Raw genomic sequence first — 15,290 nt, forward strand, 5'->3', positions numbered from 1 at the left:
GTGGCAGTGGGTGAACGGTGGGTCCCACGGCCGTTCCATGACCTACCGAAAGAGAAAAGGAAGGAAAATGTCTTTTTAAGGAAGTCCATTAATGCTTGCGGTATTGTTTGTCACCGTCACAACCACCCAACCCCCAAGTGTCGATCGTTTCACCCATACCAAAACCTCGATCCTCCCTCCCACTTCCAGACATGGAAAGACAGAGAGAGCATCGATCTTCAGCACATTGGTACGGGCGCCTGACACGCCACAAACAAATTCTTACGAGCACCGTACGCAAACACAAGAAATGCGTACAGATTCTTTTCTTTTTAAAACAAACATCTGCGAAACATAATAAAAATTACTTCCTTCATTTCTAAATATAAGACGGTCTTATATTTAGAAACGAGGGAGTACCTATGTCGGCGACACCACCGGTATCCACAGCCCAGGTAAGAAACCGGTTAGGTCTATCCATGATTAAAAGAACCCGGTTAAGTCATCATAATAAACACATCGTTAAAAGACACTAAAAGTTTTAATGGTATTTCTCGTGTCGCGACAAGGCACATTTTATACCGCTACCACGGTAAGAGGTGTATCTGTAGGATTTCCGCGTCACGAGAAGGCGCCCTCTCTAATCACACGGGAAACAGAGATTTGTGCACTTGCTAAGCCCTGTTCGGCCACTCAGTTTTCTCGCAATTTGTCAAGTAGTTGGTTCCTGCACGAGGGTGTAGTACTCCCTCCGTTTCTTTCTACTTTGCGTATACTTTCTTATTTTACTTTGCTTATACAATTTGTTTTAAGCCAAACTACATAAAATTTGACCAAATTTATATAAAAAAACAGCAACATTTACAATACAAATGTTATGTAGTATGAAAATTAATTTCAAGAGGCATCTAAAGATATTGATTTCATATTTTGAATTTTGTAATTTTTCTTATATAGCTGGTCAAACTTTACGAAGTTTGACTTCGAACAAATTTTATATGTAGACTAAAAAGAAACGGAGGGAGTAAGTTTCAAGTTTCAATCGTTGAAACTTATGATTTTTTAACTGGAACTTGCGATTTTCTCGCTCACTCTTACCAACTTTGATAGATAAAATTTTAAGACCTTTTTGTTGTTGAAAGTATGCGCAAAAATCATGATTTTACCGTTCACTCGTAGTAAGCTTCAAGAGCTCAAACTTAACATTTATTTTCAAAATTTGTCAACAACGTATTTATAGTGGTTCTTATTTGAAATCCTTCGTCACGAGAAACACAAATATGAAAACAAACTTAATTTGGACTTTTCATTTAAAAAATATAAAAAATTGAAAATTTGAAGCCAAAAATTAAAATACGCGTGAGGGACTCGATGCCCTAAGACATCCGTGCCATAAATCATGTGTCACACTGGTAAGAGGCATCACCACAACATCTATAAAATGGTAAATGGTCGTTTTACCGGTCATGATATCGACGCCACCAATACCCGATTATCTAGAGTACTAGAGGAACCAAGACCATGGCATGTCAATTTGATAAAGACCGTTAAACGACACCGAAGTATCAACTGAGTTTTACATCACAATGAGACGCCTCCGACAACAATCCCATAGATAAGAGGCGTTAGCCTGAGCATTTCTTAGACGCTATAGTTCCTACTTGCAATGACCGCCCGAAGATTGGCATCTAAATTAGAAACGCCAATATGTTACCTATCCGTCGGAAACATCTGATGGACGAAGATACCAGCTTCCGCTGATACATTTTCTTCGGAACAAGACCCCTAGATAGGGTGTCGAATCCTCCGAGCCAAAGGTAGGCAGTTGAAAATGTGTTTCTCTAACGGTTACATTTATTTGAGTGTTCTGTTTCACTTTTCAAACTCTGTTTATTATCAATATTCATATAAGGATATATCATAGAAAGATGATATCGAAAAGACTCGGAGATGGCAAATATTCGAATCTAAGACCCGGGCCGGGGGGGGTGGGGGGGGGGGGGACTCCAACCTAACGCGAGGCATCATTCCTGACAATGTTCCGCCCGAGGGGTCTCTTACCTGGTCGGTTCCCAACCAGGCGGGCCGGACTGAGGATCATAGGTCGGTTTCATCTTGGGCCACTTTGGGCAATCCATGACGGATTGTACGAACACCCTGGAAGACTTGGCATAGAAGGCAAGACGATGAAGTTGTGGAGGATTCTACCTCTCTCGACTTAGCCGGCTAGGATCTGTAACCCTAGGACCCAAGTGTGTTACATAATACGAGGGCCGGGCTTGTCGTAGAACACACTACAACCTCTCAGTACTCACATGTACTTTATACACACCCAACGCAATATACACGAGCAGGACGTGGAGTATTGTCTCCTTCGTGAGCGCCAGAATATGGGTAAAATCTTGCTTCCTGTGACTATCCATTTACATCTGCCACTAAGTTGCTAAGCTTAGAAAATACCTCTGGTCCTTTTTCTTTTCTTTTTTTAGATGGCCTCAGGCCATTTTAATTCTGCCAGTAAGTGTTTTTTTAGATCAAGCCAGGTAAGTCTTTTTGTTTTGTTTTGAGAATCTACAGGCCAGTAAGTTTTTTTTTGGAGACAAACAAGCCAGCAAGTTGCTTTTTTTTTTTAGACAAAGCCAGCAAGTTGCTGAGCTTTGCTTCTCCAGCGGGTACTTTGCATGGGCCGTGTGAAGCGTGCGGCCCAGCCGCAGATCGTTTGGGCCAGGTAGGTACGTGTCAGATGACCGATTGACCAGTGGCGACACGTAGCAACGTTGGGCCGGTGGGTCCCACCTCGGCCATTCCAGAAAAAGAAATCTTCTTCCATTTAAGGAAGCCCATCAATGCTCGCGGTATCAATTTGTTTGGCACAAGGTGCGTCGTCGCACCCCAACTGTCCATCGTACTACTTCTACTTTCACGTTCGAGTTTGACCCCATACTCCACAACCTCGATCCTTCCCCAGACCTTAGATAAGATTGAGCGTCTGTCCCGATGCGATTCTCAGACACTGGCACTGTTTGGGCCTGCCTGAACGAGCACCTGGCACGCCGAAAAGAAACCCATACCAGCGCCCAAGGGCATCTCCAAAGCTTTCATTGTAAATCTAACTATTAATTTGGTATTGTAAATATATATATCTTTTTTAAAAGTTTGATCAAAGTAGAGATATTTTGACTTCGGACAAAAATTAAAAAGGGCAGGAGGGAGTATCCGGAGCAGACATGATACGGGAGCCGACCATCTAACCATGTTTTCTAAATGTTTGACTTTGTTTTTTTACTGTAATAACACTTAAAATAATTAGATAAACGACACAATTCATAGATGAATACGCATGCAAATATCTCTAGTATACTAATAGTTCAAATGTAAAAAGGAGTACATCCGAGATAACTGGATGTTCAACAAGTATTTTGACTCCATCGAGTCCAGATTCAATGATGCTTTTCAAAACCAACACAAGTCTTCCCACATATATTGTCCCTTGAACATCATCCAACATCTGCCTACAGTCCCGTAGTATATTCTGGCAAAGCATGCAGTCTATATAATGTCTGGAGTAGCATTGAGTGAATGAATGAATTAAACAAAACTTATGATCTCCATGGTTGACGATGGCCACGATGTCTCCACTCATGCAACCGCACCGCAAAACTTCATGATGGAATTGCAGGCGCTGTACCATCGACGTGGTATCAACTTCAATTTATGTTGTTGGATGATGTGTACGTCGTACATGAAAGGAACCATGCACGCGCTGCCAAAAAAGATCTAGCCCCTTGAATTCCTACCTACCAAGTCCGTGAGATACGGCCAAGCAGGCCTAAACAACAACACACTCCCCCCTTCACCGAGTACCCACCATCGTGCTTACTCTTGAAAACAACAAGAAGTTCAACAAAAAAGTACAATGACATTTGACCAAACACCTGCCGAACGTGGTGTCCGCCATGGACGTTGTCGGCTAGGACGGATGGTACCTGGTTTGCGGAGGGATCCTGGGTGGACGGTAACGTAGTCCAAGGGGGGCAGGCTTGTTTGTGGGGGTTGCGGATGTCCTATGATGCCTGAGCGGCGGCCGGGGAGGTACAATGACAACGCCGGACGAGGAAAGTGCAGATACAAAGCAAGGGGGAGTAGTGGCTGAGTGAAAAAGTGGACCGGAAGGGGGTTTGAGTTGTCCGGGAGTGTCGGAGTCCTTCGTGCGGCGGTCCGGACTCCCACAAAGCCCCAGGTTTGCCTCCGATTTGCGGGGAAATATATGTCTGGACCGCTCCACGGGCCGACGGGGTACCGTGTTGGATGACAAAACATGTCCGGACGGATCCGAGCTATTTGAGGGTCAGAGTTGAAGATGCCCTAGTTAAATAAGAAATCCATACGAATAACTCAGTAATAACAAAACAAAAGAGGTTCAAACAAATATGATATGTGCGTCGGCGTGAATACAATCCCCTTCCCCTCGAAGGACCTCCCAAAAAGCCGTGAATGCGATCAATATCGATTCAGCTGAATTTTGTGTTGTCTATATCGGCGACGCCGCTGGTGTCCGCACCCGGGTTTGTATCGGTTAGGTCAGCATGATAAACACACAACATTAAAAAATGCCAAAAGCATCAACGAGATTCACGCATCATGAGAGGGCGCCTTTTGTACCTATCCCGTGGATAAGAGGCATTATCGAAGAATCTATGAAACACTAGTTTTGATATTCAACGGACAACCCAGAGATCACTTCTAAACTAGAGATGATAGCATGTTACCTCTTGGTCCCAAAAATCAGAAACAGACTGGTCTTCATGCATATGTTTCCTTCGAATTCAAAAGAAGATAAACCATACGAGCGTCCTAGGCAAACATGAAATGTGTACAAGCGATTTCTTCCTCGGAGGACCTCATTGATCACAGTGGGCGGAATGACAAGGAAAGAAATACCGGTTTCGTAACACGTCATGATTTGTACATCTTGCATCAACAACATTGTCGGTATCTGCCTTCGTGTTCCTACCGCTGACGTGACCGATGCCGCCAATATCCAGTTATTAGAGCGGCGTCGGAACCAAGGCCAGGTCATGCCAACATGATAAACGCCCTAAAAACAGCACGAAAGTACCAACACGAAAGCACCACGACGAGGGCGCCTCCGACAGCAATCCCACGGATAAGTGGCGTTACCCAAGCATTTATCAAATGCCATAATTCCTACCGACATCAGTCGCGTGAAGACTAGCATCTAAACAAAAAAAAGAAAGAAAACGGCGATACGTAACCAATTTATCCGAAATATCTAGATGGACGAACTAGACCCCTAACTGGGGGCGCTGGATCCTCGGCGCTAGACCCCTAACCAGGGGCGCCGGATCCTCGGGGCCAAAGTTAGGCAGCATCTAAAAAAAACTGAAAACGGCGATACGTAACCAATTTATCCGAAATATCTAGATGGACGAACTAGACCCCTAACTGGGGGCGCTAGATCCTCGGCGCTAGACCCCTAACCAGGGGCGCCGGATCCTCGGGGCCAAAGTTAGGCAGCATCTAAAAAAAACTGAAAACGGCGATACATTACCAATTTATCGGAAATATCTAGATGGACGAACTAGACCCCTAACCGGGGGCGCTGGATCCTCGGCGCTAGACCCCTAACCAGGGGCGCCGGATCCTCGGGGCCAAAGTTAGGCAGCATCTAAAAAAAACTGAAAACGGCGATACATTACCAATTTATCCGAAATATCTAGATGGATGAACTAGACCCCTAACCGGGGGCGCCGGATCCTCGGCGCTAGACCCCTAACCAGGGGCGTCGGACCCTCGGGGCCAAAGTTAGGCAGTTGAAAATGCACTCTGGTAACCATTTCGGGTTTTCCGAGCATCTTTTCCCCTTCATCAAACTATGTTTCTTATCGGTTTTCAAGTACGAAGATTAACCATAAAAAATGACATCGAAAATATTCGGAGACGGCAAATATCCGGATCTACGATGGGAGGGGAGAGGCTCAAACCTAACACGAGGCATGGTTCCTCACATCGTCATTGTTAACTACAAACACCCTGATGATTAAACTAATTATAACCCATGTAATGTAATTTTGACGGTGATTATCGGTCTATTATTACCAGTTTACCACGCACGGGGCCTGCAGTAAAAAAAACGGCAACTACACACGGGCCGCAGTAAAAACCAGCGGGTGTGTGGGTGTGGTTGTGCGTGTGCTCAAATAGGCAGACGCCTCCCCCCACTCACAAAGCAAACCCTCGCTCTCAAATCTCCTCTCCGCCTCCGCCCCCGGCCGCGCCGCCGCGCCGGAAGACCCGCCCCGCCACGGCCCGCCGACGAAGAACGCAAGCAGACGACGCCGCCGATGCAGATCTCGCCGCTCTGACCGGGAAACGCGCCGACGGACTGACCGAACGCTCGCCGAACGCATTTCGCCACGAATCCGCCGCCCCCCCGTCGGAGGAAAGGAGGAGGCTTTCCCGTCCGTCCGCCCCTCCCTAGGGCCCGATGCACCCGAGGTCGCGCATTCGCGGACGCGAGCCGCCGCCCCCGCCCCCGCCGTCATCGGGAGGACGATACCGCCGACGGTCCCCGCCCCTGCCGCCGCCCTCCCCGCGGCCGCAGCACCACCAGCGCCGGGCCCCGCCGCGGCTCAGCAGCCCCGAACGGCCGCCCCCGCGCCGCCTGCTGGCGTTGGACGAGAAGCCCCTCCCGCCGCCGGCGGCCGCGCTCGTCGTCGCCGCCGAACGGCGCTGGCGCAACGACGTGCTCCTCGAGGCCGGCCGCCTGGCCGCCCACTACCTGGTCGCGCAGGGCGTCCTCCCCGACCACGTTCTCCACGCCCGGGAACACCCCAGCCCCAAGCAGCACCACGTTCTCCACGCCAGGGACGACCCCGTCCCCAGCCCCCGCCCCGAGATCTCCGCCCCCGCCGGCTACGCCAGGAAGAGGGATGACGACGGGCCGCCGCGCCCTGATGACGACCCCAGATGGCGACGCAACGGCGGCGGCGGCGCCGACTGGGGCCGCGACAAGAGGGACGAGGACGACGGCGCCAGGCTCGCCCGGGCCAAGTCCGGCTGGGACCGCAGGACCCAGAGCTTTGACGGAAGACGCAGGTACAACGAGGGCGATGGCGGACGCGGTGCTGGCGGTGATGCCGACCGGGGCGTTCGCCGGAGCCACCCGTACGACGAGAAGAAGAGACCCGCCATGTCACGCTCCTACTCCCAGAACGACCGCCGGGCCTCCAGCGACGACCGCCGGCCACCCCCCATCGATGACCGTCGTTTGCCCTCTGTTGACCGCAGATTGGACCGCAAGCGGAGGAGCAGAAGCAGAAGTAGAAGCCGGAGCCGGAGCCGGAGCCGGAGCAGAACCAGGCCCAGGAGCTCTTACAGTGGCAGCCGGAGGGATCCAGACTGGCGACCACGCGGTGGTGATTTCGATCAGCCACGCACCGGCGATCTGGAACTGGTGATTCAGAGCAAGGTGCCAGCAGAGTCTGCAACTGTTGCCAGCCGTGACGGCGATGTGGACGGTGATGATGTCGATAAACTGCCAAGGGATCCGAAGATTCCTCGCTCGGAGGTGGTGATGGTGGAGGCGAAAGACGGTGCCAGCCGCGAAGATGAAGCTGCGGTGGAACCAGAGCATGATGGCGCCAGACATGAAGATGAAGATGCAGAGTATGAGTATGAGGAGGTGGTGGAATCAGATGATCATGGTGAAGATGATGAAGGTGTCACCTATGAATATGAAGAGATGGAAGCAGAGGACAATGGTCAGGACGATGAGGCTGCTGCTGTTGCTGGCTTGAATGATGCTGATGCTGATGCTGCTGAAATAAATGCCAGCCACCAACTGCCCATGGTGGATGTTCATCCATCAGAGCCTGCTGAGGAACCGGCGCACACGCAGCCCCATCTCAGCGACGTCGAGGAGGCCACGGAGGCAGAAGTTGCGCGTGTGGATGCATGCCTGATTGAACCAGTGGCTGACAACAGTGGTTGTTCTGAAATTAGAGGTGAAACGGAGGCTCCGCAAAGTCAACCTGAAGCTGGACTTCAAGCTAGAGGTGAAATGGAGGCTCTGCAGAGTGAACTTGGAACTGAACTTCAAGTTAGAGGTGAAGTGGAGGTTCTGCAGAGTGAACCTGAAACTGAACTTCAAGTTGCGGGTGAAATAGAGGCTCTGCAGAGTGAACATGAAACTGAACTTGTTACCGATGTAGTGGAGGCTCCGCAAAGTGAACGTGAAACTGAACTTCAAGTTGCAGGTCAAATGGAGGCTCCTCAAAGTGAACCTGAAATTGAACTTCAAGTTGCCGATGAGATGGAGGCTCCACAAAGTGAGCTTGGAACTGAACTTCAAGCTGCAGGTGAAATGGAGGCTCCGCATAGTGAACTTGGAACTGAACTTCAAGTGGCAGGTGAAATGGAGGCTCCGCAAATTGAACTTGGAACTGAACTTCAAGTGGCAGGTGAAATGGAGACTCGGCAAAGTGAACTTGGAACTGAACTTCAAGTGGCAGGTGAAATGGAGGCCCTGCAAAGTGAACCTGAAACTGAACTTGTCGAGGAAACTCCACAGATGGAAATTGAGCTTGGAACTGAACTTCAAGTGGCAGGTGAAATGGAGGCTCTGCAAAGTGAACCTGATACTGAAATTGTCGAGGAAACTCCACAAACGGAAATTGAGCTTGGAACTGAACTTCAAGTGGCAGGTGAAATGGAGGCTCCGCAAAGTGAACATGAATCTGAACTTGTCGAGGAAACTCCACAAGCGGAAATTGAGCTTGGAACTGAACTTCAAGTGGCAGGTGAAATGGAGGATCTGCAAAGTGAACCTGAAACTGAACTTGTCGAGGAAACTCCACAAATGGAAATTGAGCTTGGAACTGAACTTCAAGTGGCAGGTGAAGTGGAGGCTCCGCAAACTGAACATGAATCTGAACTTGTCGAGGAAACTCCACAAATGGAAATTGAAGCTGCTGATGGTGATCCTACTAGAGATGAAGAAGAGCTGCCGGCTTGGTATCAAATTTTTGACCTCAATGTTGACGGAACTCGTGAGAGCTGTGAAGTGACTGAGATTCCCGGTGATCCTCCTGAAGAACATGCTTGTGATTCTCTGCCTGATTTAGTTGGTCAGATGAGCCAGCAAGCATACTATGATCCTCCAGATACTCTAAATCAGGGTATTGGCATGCATGATTTGGATAGGAACTACCAGAACAGCGAGCAGATGCTTATAAATCAGATAGCCGATGAGCATGGACAGGGTGATCAACAGCTGGAGGGCGAGCAAATAAACAATGAGGAAACAATGCTAAAGCAAGATGCGGAGGAGCAGGTGCAGAATGAGCATTTGTTACCTGATCGTGCTGCAGACGTTAATCACCAGATAAAGGAGGAACAAATGCTTCTAGATCGTGTTACAGTTGTGCATGAGTTGGATCATTGTGATCTGAACGGTGAACAGATGCTACTAAATGATGGTTCAGTTAATAAATCTGCAGTTGATGGGGACAAGTTAAAGGATGGGCAAATGGACCGGGCTGCAAAGAGACAAGCTACACTTCGCAGCCTGGACAATGGCCAAATGATGATTCCTATAATTAATTTGGATGACGACGACGACGATGATGATTATGCAGAGCAGCCTGGTACCAGAGAGTTCTTAGAACCCAAGTAAGCTTTCTTTCATCATTCTTTTTGTCGCAAATCTCAGGGGGGAAGAGGGCAATCTTTTACATTTGAACATGTCCACTATACAGAAGTGATGCCTTACACGTGGATACTTTTCTGCCAGAACGTATGTGTTCTCAAGACGAGCAAGCCGCAAGCTTTCCTGACCATCAGACTAACATCCCAGCATCTTCTTCATCGGTTCCACCACATTCCGGAAATAGGTGGACTGGGATGGGAGCTGTCAATGCACAGGTGAGATGGCTGTTTTGAAAGAATATATTGTGCCCTCATTTTTGTTCATTATTCTTCGTGCAGCTAGTAAAGCATCTAGCTAGAAAGGGGAACTGTTACTGTAATACTAGGGATTGCGCTTCTCACCAATGATTTGCTTATATAGTCACATGCTCAAGGGGTAATTACCAAATCAGTCTGTTCATGCTCTTATTGGCATTTGTCAGTACCACACTTCGTCATTGTTCTTCTCTGACTGTGATCCGCAGCATTGCATTTCTGTCCTGTATTCATACTTTTTTTTGTTATCTCTTTAAGTAAGATATTGAAACAGATTTCTCATTTCACCAGGGAATTCCCAGTGATGATGGTGTCCTATATGGTGGTGCGTTTGATAAGATACCATTAGGTAAGCTCTCCCACTTCACTTCTGGAAATGTGTAAATTTCCTTTCCCAGCTTATGTTTGTTATGTTGGTAAAATTGGAGTGTTGCCGACTTTGTTTCTCTCAAATTTTTACCATATATGTGTGGATGAAGCTTGTGTAGATTAGTTAACTTGAGGTTGCACATTCCTAGCTACTCGATTAATATGTATGCTGATATTCCGTTGTACTTTTGGACCAAGCCACATACGCATGATAGCTGGCATGCATGGAGGCATTTGTTTTTTGAAACATTTTTTTTAAATGGGTCCTGGAGGCATTTGCACGCCCACATGGATTACAGCAACGTCTTGAACCCAGGATTGGACATTTAATGATATAAGCGCTGTTTTCCATTATTTTCTGTTTATACGAAAACCCTGTTTTTTTGGATGGGAATATGAATGCCATGTTATTCTTTTACAGAGCATGTTTTCAGTTCCATACACAGACATTGCTGTTTTTCTGCTCAGTCTGTTATGTTTGTTCATGCATTCTTGGTCTTTTTCCTGGCTTCCTGTACGTGTATCTGTGCCAACTTACTGAAACAACTCTACAGTCATGTTTGTTCATGTATCCTGCATGCTATGTTTAACTGAACTTACCCTGGGACGCGGTAGCTAGTTTCTACAAATCTTGTTTCCGCCAGGGTGCTGCAACTATGTTATCTCCTGTTTTCAGGCCGTGTTTACCGCTTACTGAAACAACTTTTGTTGTAGTTTTTTCCATGCTCGGTGACTAGTTTGTCAACCATGAATCTTCCTTTGTACCTGTGCCAAAACATATGCCTGTTTATTTCTTGTCTATATGCTTTATTCAACTGAACCGAACCTTGGGCTGCGGGGAGTGAATTCTACTCTACAGATTTGCCTTTGCTGCTAGTATTTTTCAGGCCATGTCTTCACTTAAATAACTTTTTCCTTGTTAAATTTTTTTGGCCAGAAGTGATCAATGTGTGGGATCTGCCGTCAACGGAGCTGGGGAAATCCTGATGAGCCAGCCAGCCATGCTGTGTTGTAACTTGCGCTCCAGTTTACTGTCTGTCTGTTGTTAGTTATCCTGGACCGTCGAAGGCCGGGCGCTGGAGCCGGTCGACCGGTCCGTCCGTTGTTGATCTGTACTATGTGGTGTTATGCTAGGTAGTTTAGTTGTCTTGTTGTTAGATGATCCCGGGTAGAGTTGAAAGAAGTCACATTTCCTTGCTGGTCCAGGAAGAAGTGTCTGGTGGTGCCAACTCTGGTACAGGGTAAGCAAGCACTACCCTGTAGCTTAGCTTGTTGACAGCCAGCCGCTCCTCCCACAGTTTTGACTGCAAAATGATACCGAGTCCTGTTTGTCCAACCGTTATGTTCCGTGTTGCTCTCCTCCTGATTCGTCTGCGCGCGGCCGATGAGTCGTCGAGGTCAGACAGATGACTGCAGGGGAGAAAGCCGGGATAGCTTGATCATCAGCTGTCCCCTTCCATGTTGCGCTCCTCCTGAACCCTCTACCTTGTGACGGAAGGTGCTCTTGAGAATGTCAGTAAGCAATGAGAAGTGCATAATGTTTGCTGGAGACTGTCTGTAAGCGTCGAAAGGTGACTGCCCTGCACACAAGGGAAGAAAGTAAGGTGGCAATGGATGGAAGAATGATATAATTGCTTGGTGTGTTCCAGCACCAACCTAACATGATACTAGCAAGAGTCACATTTGTCGGGCTTTATTTTTCCCTTGCTCCCTGTCAGATAGATGCTGGGTCAGGGCCGCTAACTGAACTTGTTCTGTATTGGAACAGCAGTGCTCTGCTAGCTGCTGCAATGCCATGTGAATGTGATGGAATATGTTTTCCTTTTTTCAACTGATGTGATGGAAGACTGTGCTTATGGCTCTCTTTTTTCCTTGAAGAAGAAAAGACATCGAAGTTGCCAATCGGGGAGGCTAGCGAATGGCCACCGCTTCATAAGAGCAGCAGGCCGAGCTTACAGCGTGCCCGAATGGAAGCACACCCGACAAGGCATGAGCCAGATGAGGCTCCTGCCTTGACGGTGGCATGTGCGGCATGCACATTTAGCAACATAAAAAACTATGGTAAATCAATGATGAAGCCCACTCACCACCACCGTGTGTGATGGTACCGGCGCATGACATATGCGCTTGGCTGGCTACTTATTTTTTCAAGTGGTCGCAACCTCGAGCTCGAGGAAGAAGGTCGCTGTTGATCTGTACTATGCCTTTAGCTAGGCAGTGGTTTGCACTTGTGCTTGCAGAAACTGCAACTATGTTACTTATCTCCCATCTTCAGGCCGTGTTTACCGCTTACTGACACAACTTTTCTTGTATGTTTTATCCATGCATGCTCGGTGACTAGTTTGTGAATCATGCGTCTTGGCTTTCTTCCAGTGTACTTATGCCAACACACATGCATGTTCATTTCTTCTCCTCCGCGCTTTATCTAACTGAACCCACCCTGAGCTGCGGGGAGTGAACCCCCCTGCAGTTTCACTTTGCTGCTGCTAGTTATTTTCAGGCCATGTTAATCTGCCTGCCTGCCTGCCACTTACTCAAACAACTTTTTCTTTCTTTCTTTCTTGTGGCAACAAGTGATCAACGCATGGGACCGAGCTTGGGAAATCCTTGTGAGACAGCCATACTGTGTTTGTAGTACGTGCGTGCGGTGCGTTCGCTCACTTTGGCTCCAGCTTACTGTCTGTCTGTTGTTAGTTATCCTTGACCGTGTGGGAGGCCAGGCGCTGGAGCCAGTCGACGACCGGTCGCTGTTGATCTGTACTATGTGGTGTTATGGTAGGTAGTTTAGTTGTCTTGCTGTTAGATGATCCCTAGTAGAGTTCAAAGAAGTCACATTTTCTTGCTGGTTCAGGAACAAGTGGCTGGTGCCTCCCATGTAGTTGCTTGACAGTCAGCATCTCCTCTGTTGTTGGTCTAACCAAATCAACCGTTATGTTCCAAGTGTTGTTGCGCTCCTCTCCTGATCAACCTTGTGAAGGTGGTGGTCATTTGTGTGAGAGGCTCATCATTTCCTCCTGATTCACCTTGTGAATGTGCTGCATAAAGAAACTTTACCGGCTGACGAGCCATCGTCGAGCAACAGAGAAAGATGACTGCACTGCACACAACAGAAGAAAGGTAGCAATGAATGTATGAATGATACTCCCTCTGTCCCATAATATAAGAGCGTTTTTGACACCAGTGTACTGTCAAAAATGTTTTTATATTATGGAACGGAGGGAGTAATTGCTTGGTGTATTCTTCGTTCTTCCTAACAAGATAGTGGCACGCATCACATGTCCGGCCCATCACCGTCCTTGTCCAACATCTGTCGGCCTTTTTCCTTGCTCCCTGTCCCTGATTTGAGAGGAACCCGGCATGATCGGTTTGGTGCTGGGTCAGTGCTGCTAACTGGAGATGTGTATCGCGGAACAGCAATACAGCCAGCATGCATACTCTGCTATGCTGCTGCAACAACATGTTGGTGGAAGCTCTGCACTGCAGTATAACTGCCACTATCTGAATTAGTGTTACTACTCAACAGAAGTGTGTTGTATTGGCATATGCCCGTAGCAAACCCAACTCACAGCTCCTTTGAAAGGGACTTGGGTTTGCATGCATTCCTGCCCATGTACTCCTACTTGTATCATCATACCGCCAACACAGACACAGGGGAACATATAGATGTGCTTCAACAAAACTCAACTGTTAAAGGGTTGCTGAGAGTAAAAAACTGTGATCTTTTCCAAAGAAATTGCACACCAAAGCACCAGTGGTCTAGTGGTAGAATAGTACCCTGCCACGGTACAGACCCGGGTTCGATTCCCGGCTGGTGCATTTAAATTTTTTTATTAATTTTTTGTTTCATTTCCCTTCGGCCTTGTTTGTCACTTTCTTTTTGCAGTACACGATGGCTAATCCAACAGCTTTCTGCAGTTTGCATGCTTTCACAGCGAAGGGTATCTCTCTGGCGTTGATCAATCAACGACAGTATCTCTGGAGTATATCACTTGATCATTGTGCCGGCGGCGTACATCACGCACGCGATGCATGCGCGTGTGTGTATATAGATCTGTTGTTGTTCCCGAGCCGATTCCAACGGCTCTTGTGCTGCTGTACTCCATCGACTGTTTGTTGCCCATCCGACTGAAATGGTGAGCAATGGCTGCTGACTGATGTAGCAGAGCTGGGTTTGGTCTTATGCCGGTGTCCGAATGCATTCGCTGCATCATCCAGCCTTTTCTGCCCAGGCTCTGATTAGCTGACGTAACGTATGTTGGCCATCAGGTTTGCGGCCCCACATGCCAGTGACGTTGAGGCCGCCAATCCGCTCCCGACGAGTGTGCAAATCCAGAAAATACTCTCAGTTTGCCTCAGGAGCCTCAAAGGACCCTAAAAGACGGCCTACAAGTTGGAATCTGCCCCTCTAAAGTCAAAGAACATCATTCGTCGTTAGTATTCAGACCTGTCCTGAAAATCTTTGATACTTTGTTAAGATGGAAATTGGAGAGATTATGATGAGTATAAATATTAGAACTTTTTTTTAATGAGAAACTAGTGCTTTCTGCCCATGCTCTCAGATTGGGACAATCTCATTTGGATGTAAATTAAAAAAAGAAAATCTAGCAAGTGCACGCCTTATTTCTCCTCATTTCGGCCAATGGTATGCTGAAAATTATGTGCATGAGAGGCAAGACCGAGAAGCTCCTCTTGAGAAATGAGCAAGCTGTACGAGGACAATAATCTAATGAAAAAAAAAATCCAAAAATAAACCGTAAACCGGGAACAAAAAAAGAATATATAAAAAAAGAAAAACCGGAGCCCGGAAGCACAGTTGTGGTTTTCACTTTTCTTGGGAAGCACAAGCTATGTTTTTTTCCTTCTTTTTGGAGGGGGGGAGGGGGGGAGCACGTGTCATGCTTCTCATGGAAGCACATCTGTTCTTTTTTGAGTAGAAACACCAATTTTCTTCTCGTGGA

At 47.6% G+C, this 15,290-nt stretch overlaps 1 protein-coding gene and 1 non-coding gene across 5 annotated transcripts; both read left to right on the forward strand.

Annotated features, from left to right (window-relative positions):
• The first annotated feature begins 6,244 nt into the window (after positions 1-6,244).
• LOC123047576 (translation initiation factor IF-2) lies at positions 6,245-12,163 on the forward strand. 4 transcript variants are annotated; one of them, XM_044471164.1, is made up of 4 exons: positions 6,245-9,672; positions 9,759-9,924; positions 10,255-10,312; positions 11,270-12,163. In XM_044471164.1, exons 1-4 carry the CDS (start codon positions 6,488-6,490, stop codon positions 11,317-11,319), a joined length of 3,459 nt encoding a protein of 1,152 aa, XP_044327099.1. In that variant the 5' UTR covers positions 6,245-6,487; the 3' UTR covers positions 11,320-12,163. The 4 variants fall into 4 exon arrangements, with proteins under 4 accessions (XP_044327099.1, XP_044327100.1, XP_044327101.1 ...); XM_044471165.1 differs by having other exon boundaries at positions 11,273-12,163; XM_044471166.1 differs by having other exon boundaries at positions 6,246-9,672; positions 9,794-9,924.
• A 1,914-nt stretch (positions 12,164-14,077) lies between these two features.
• On the forward strand, positions 14,078-14,148 carry TRNAG-GCC (transfer RNA glycine (anticodon GCC)). Its single transcript has one exon. It is a non-coding gene; the product is annotated as a tRNA-Gly (tRNA).
• The last annotated feature ends 1,142 nt before the right edge of the window (positions 14,149-15,290 follow it).

Source organism: Triticum aestivum, chromosome 2B, assembly GCF_018294505.1.
Source record: "Triticum aestivum cultivar Chinese Spring chromosome 2B, IWGSC CS RefSeq v2.1, whole genome shotgun sequence".
Taxonomy (NCBI): Eukaryota; Viridiplantae; Streptophyta; class Magnoliopsida; order Poales; family Poaceae; genus Triticum; species Triticum aestivum.

What these genes read in the sequence shown, in the direction of transcription:
- LOC123047576 (XM_044471164.1), top strand. Translation starts at nt 6,488, where the DNA reads ATGCACCCGAGGTCGCGCATTCGCGGACGCGAGCCGCCGCCCCCGCCC. An exon ending in AGAGAGTTCTTAGAACCCAA is followed by an intron (nt 9,673 to 9,758) that starts GTAAGCTTTCTT and finishes TCCACTATACAG; the next exon opens with AAGTGATGCCTTACACGTGG. An exon ending in GTTTGATAAGATACCATTAG is followed by an intron (nt 10,313 to 11,269) that starts GTAAGCTCTCCC and finishes TTTTTTGGCCAG; the next exon opens with AAGTGATCAATGTGTGGGAT.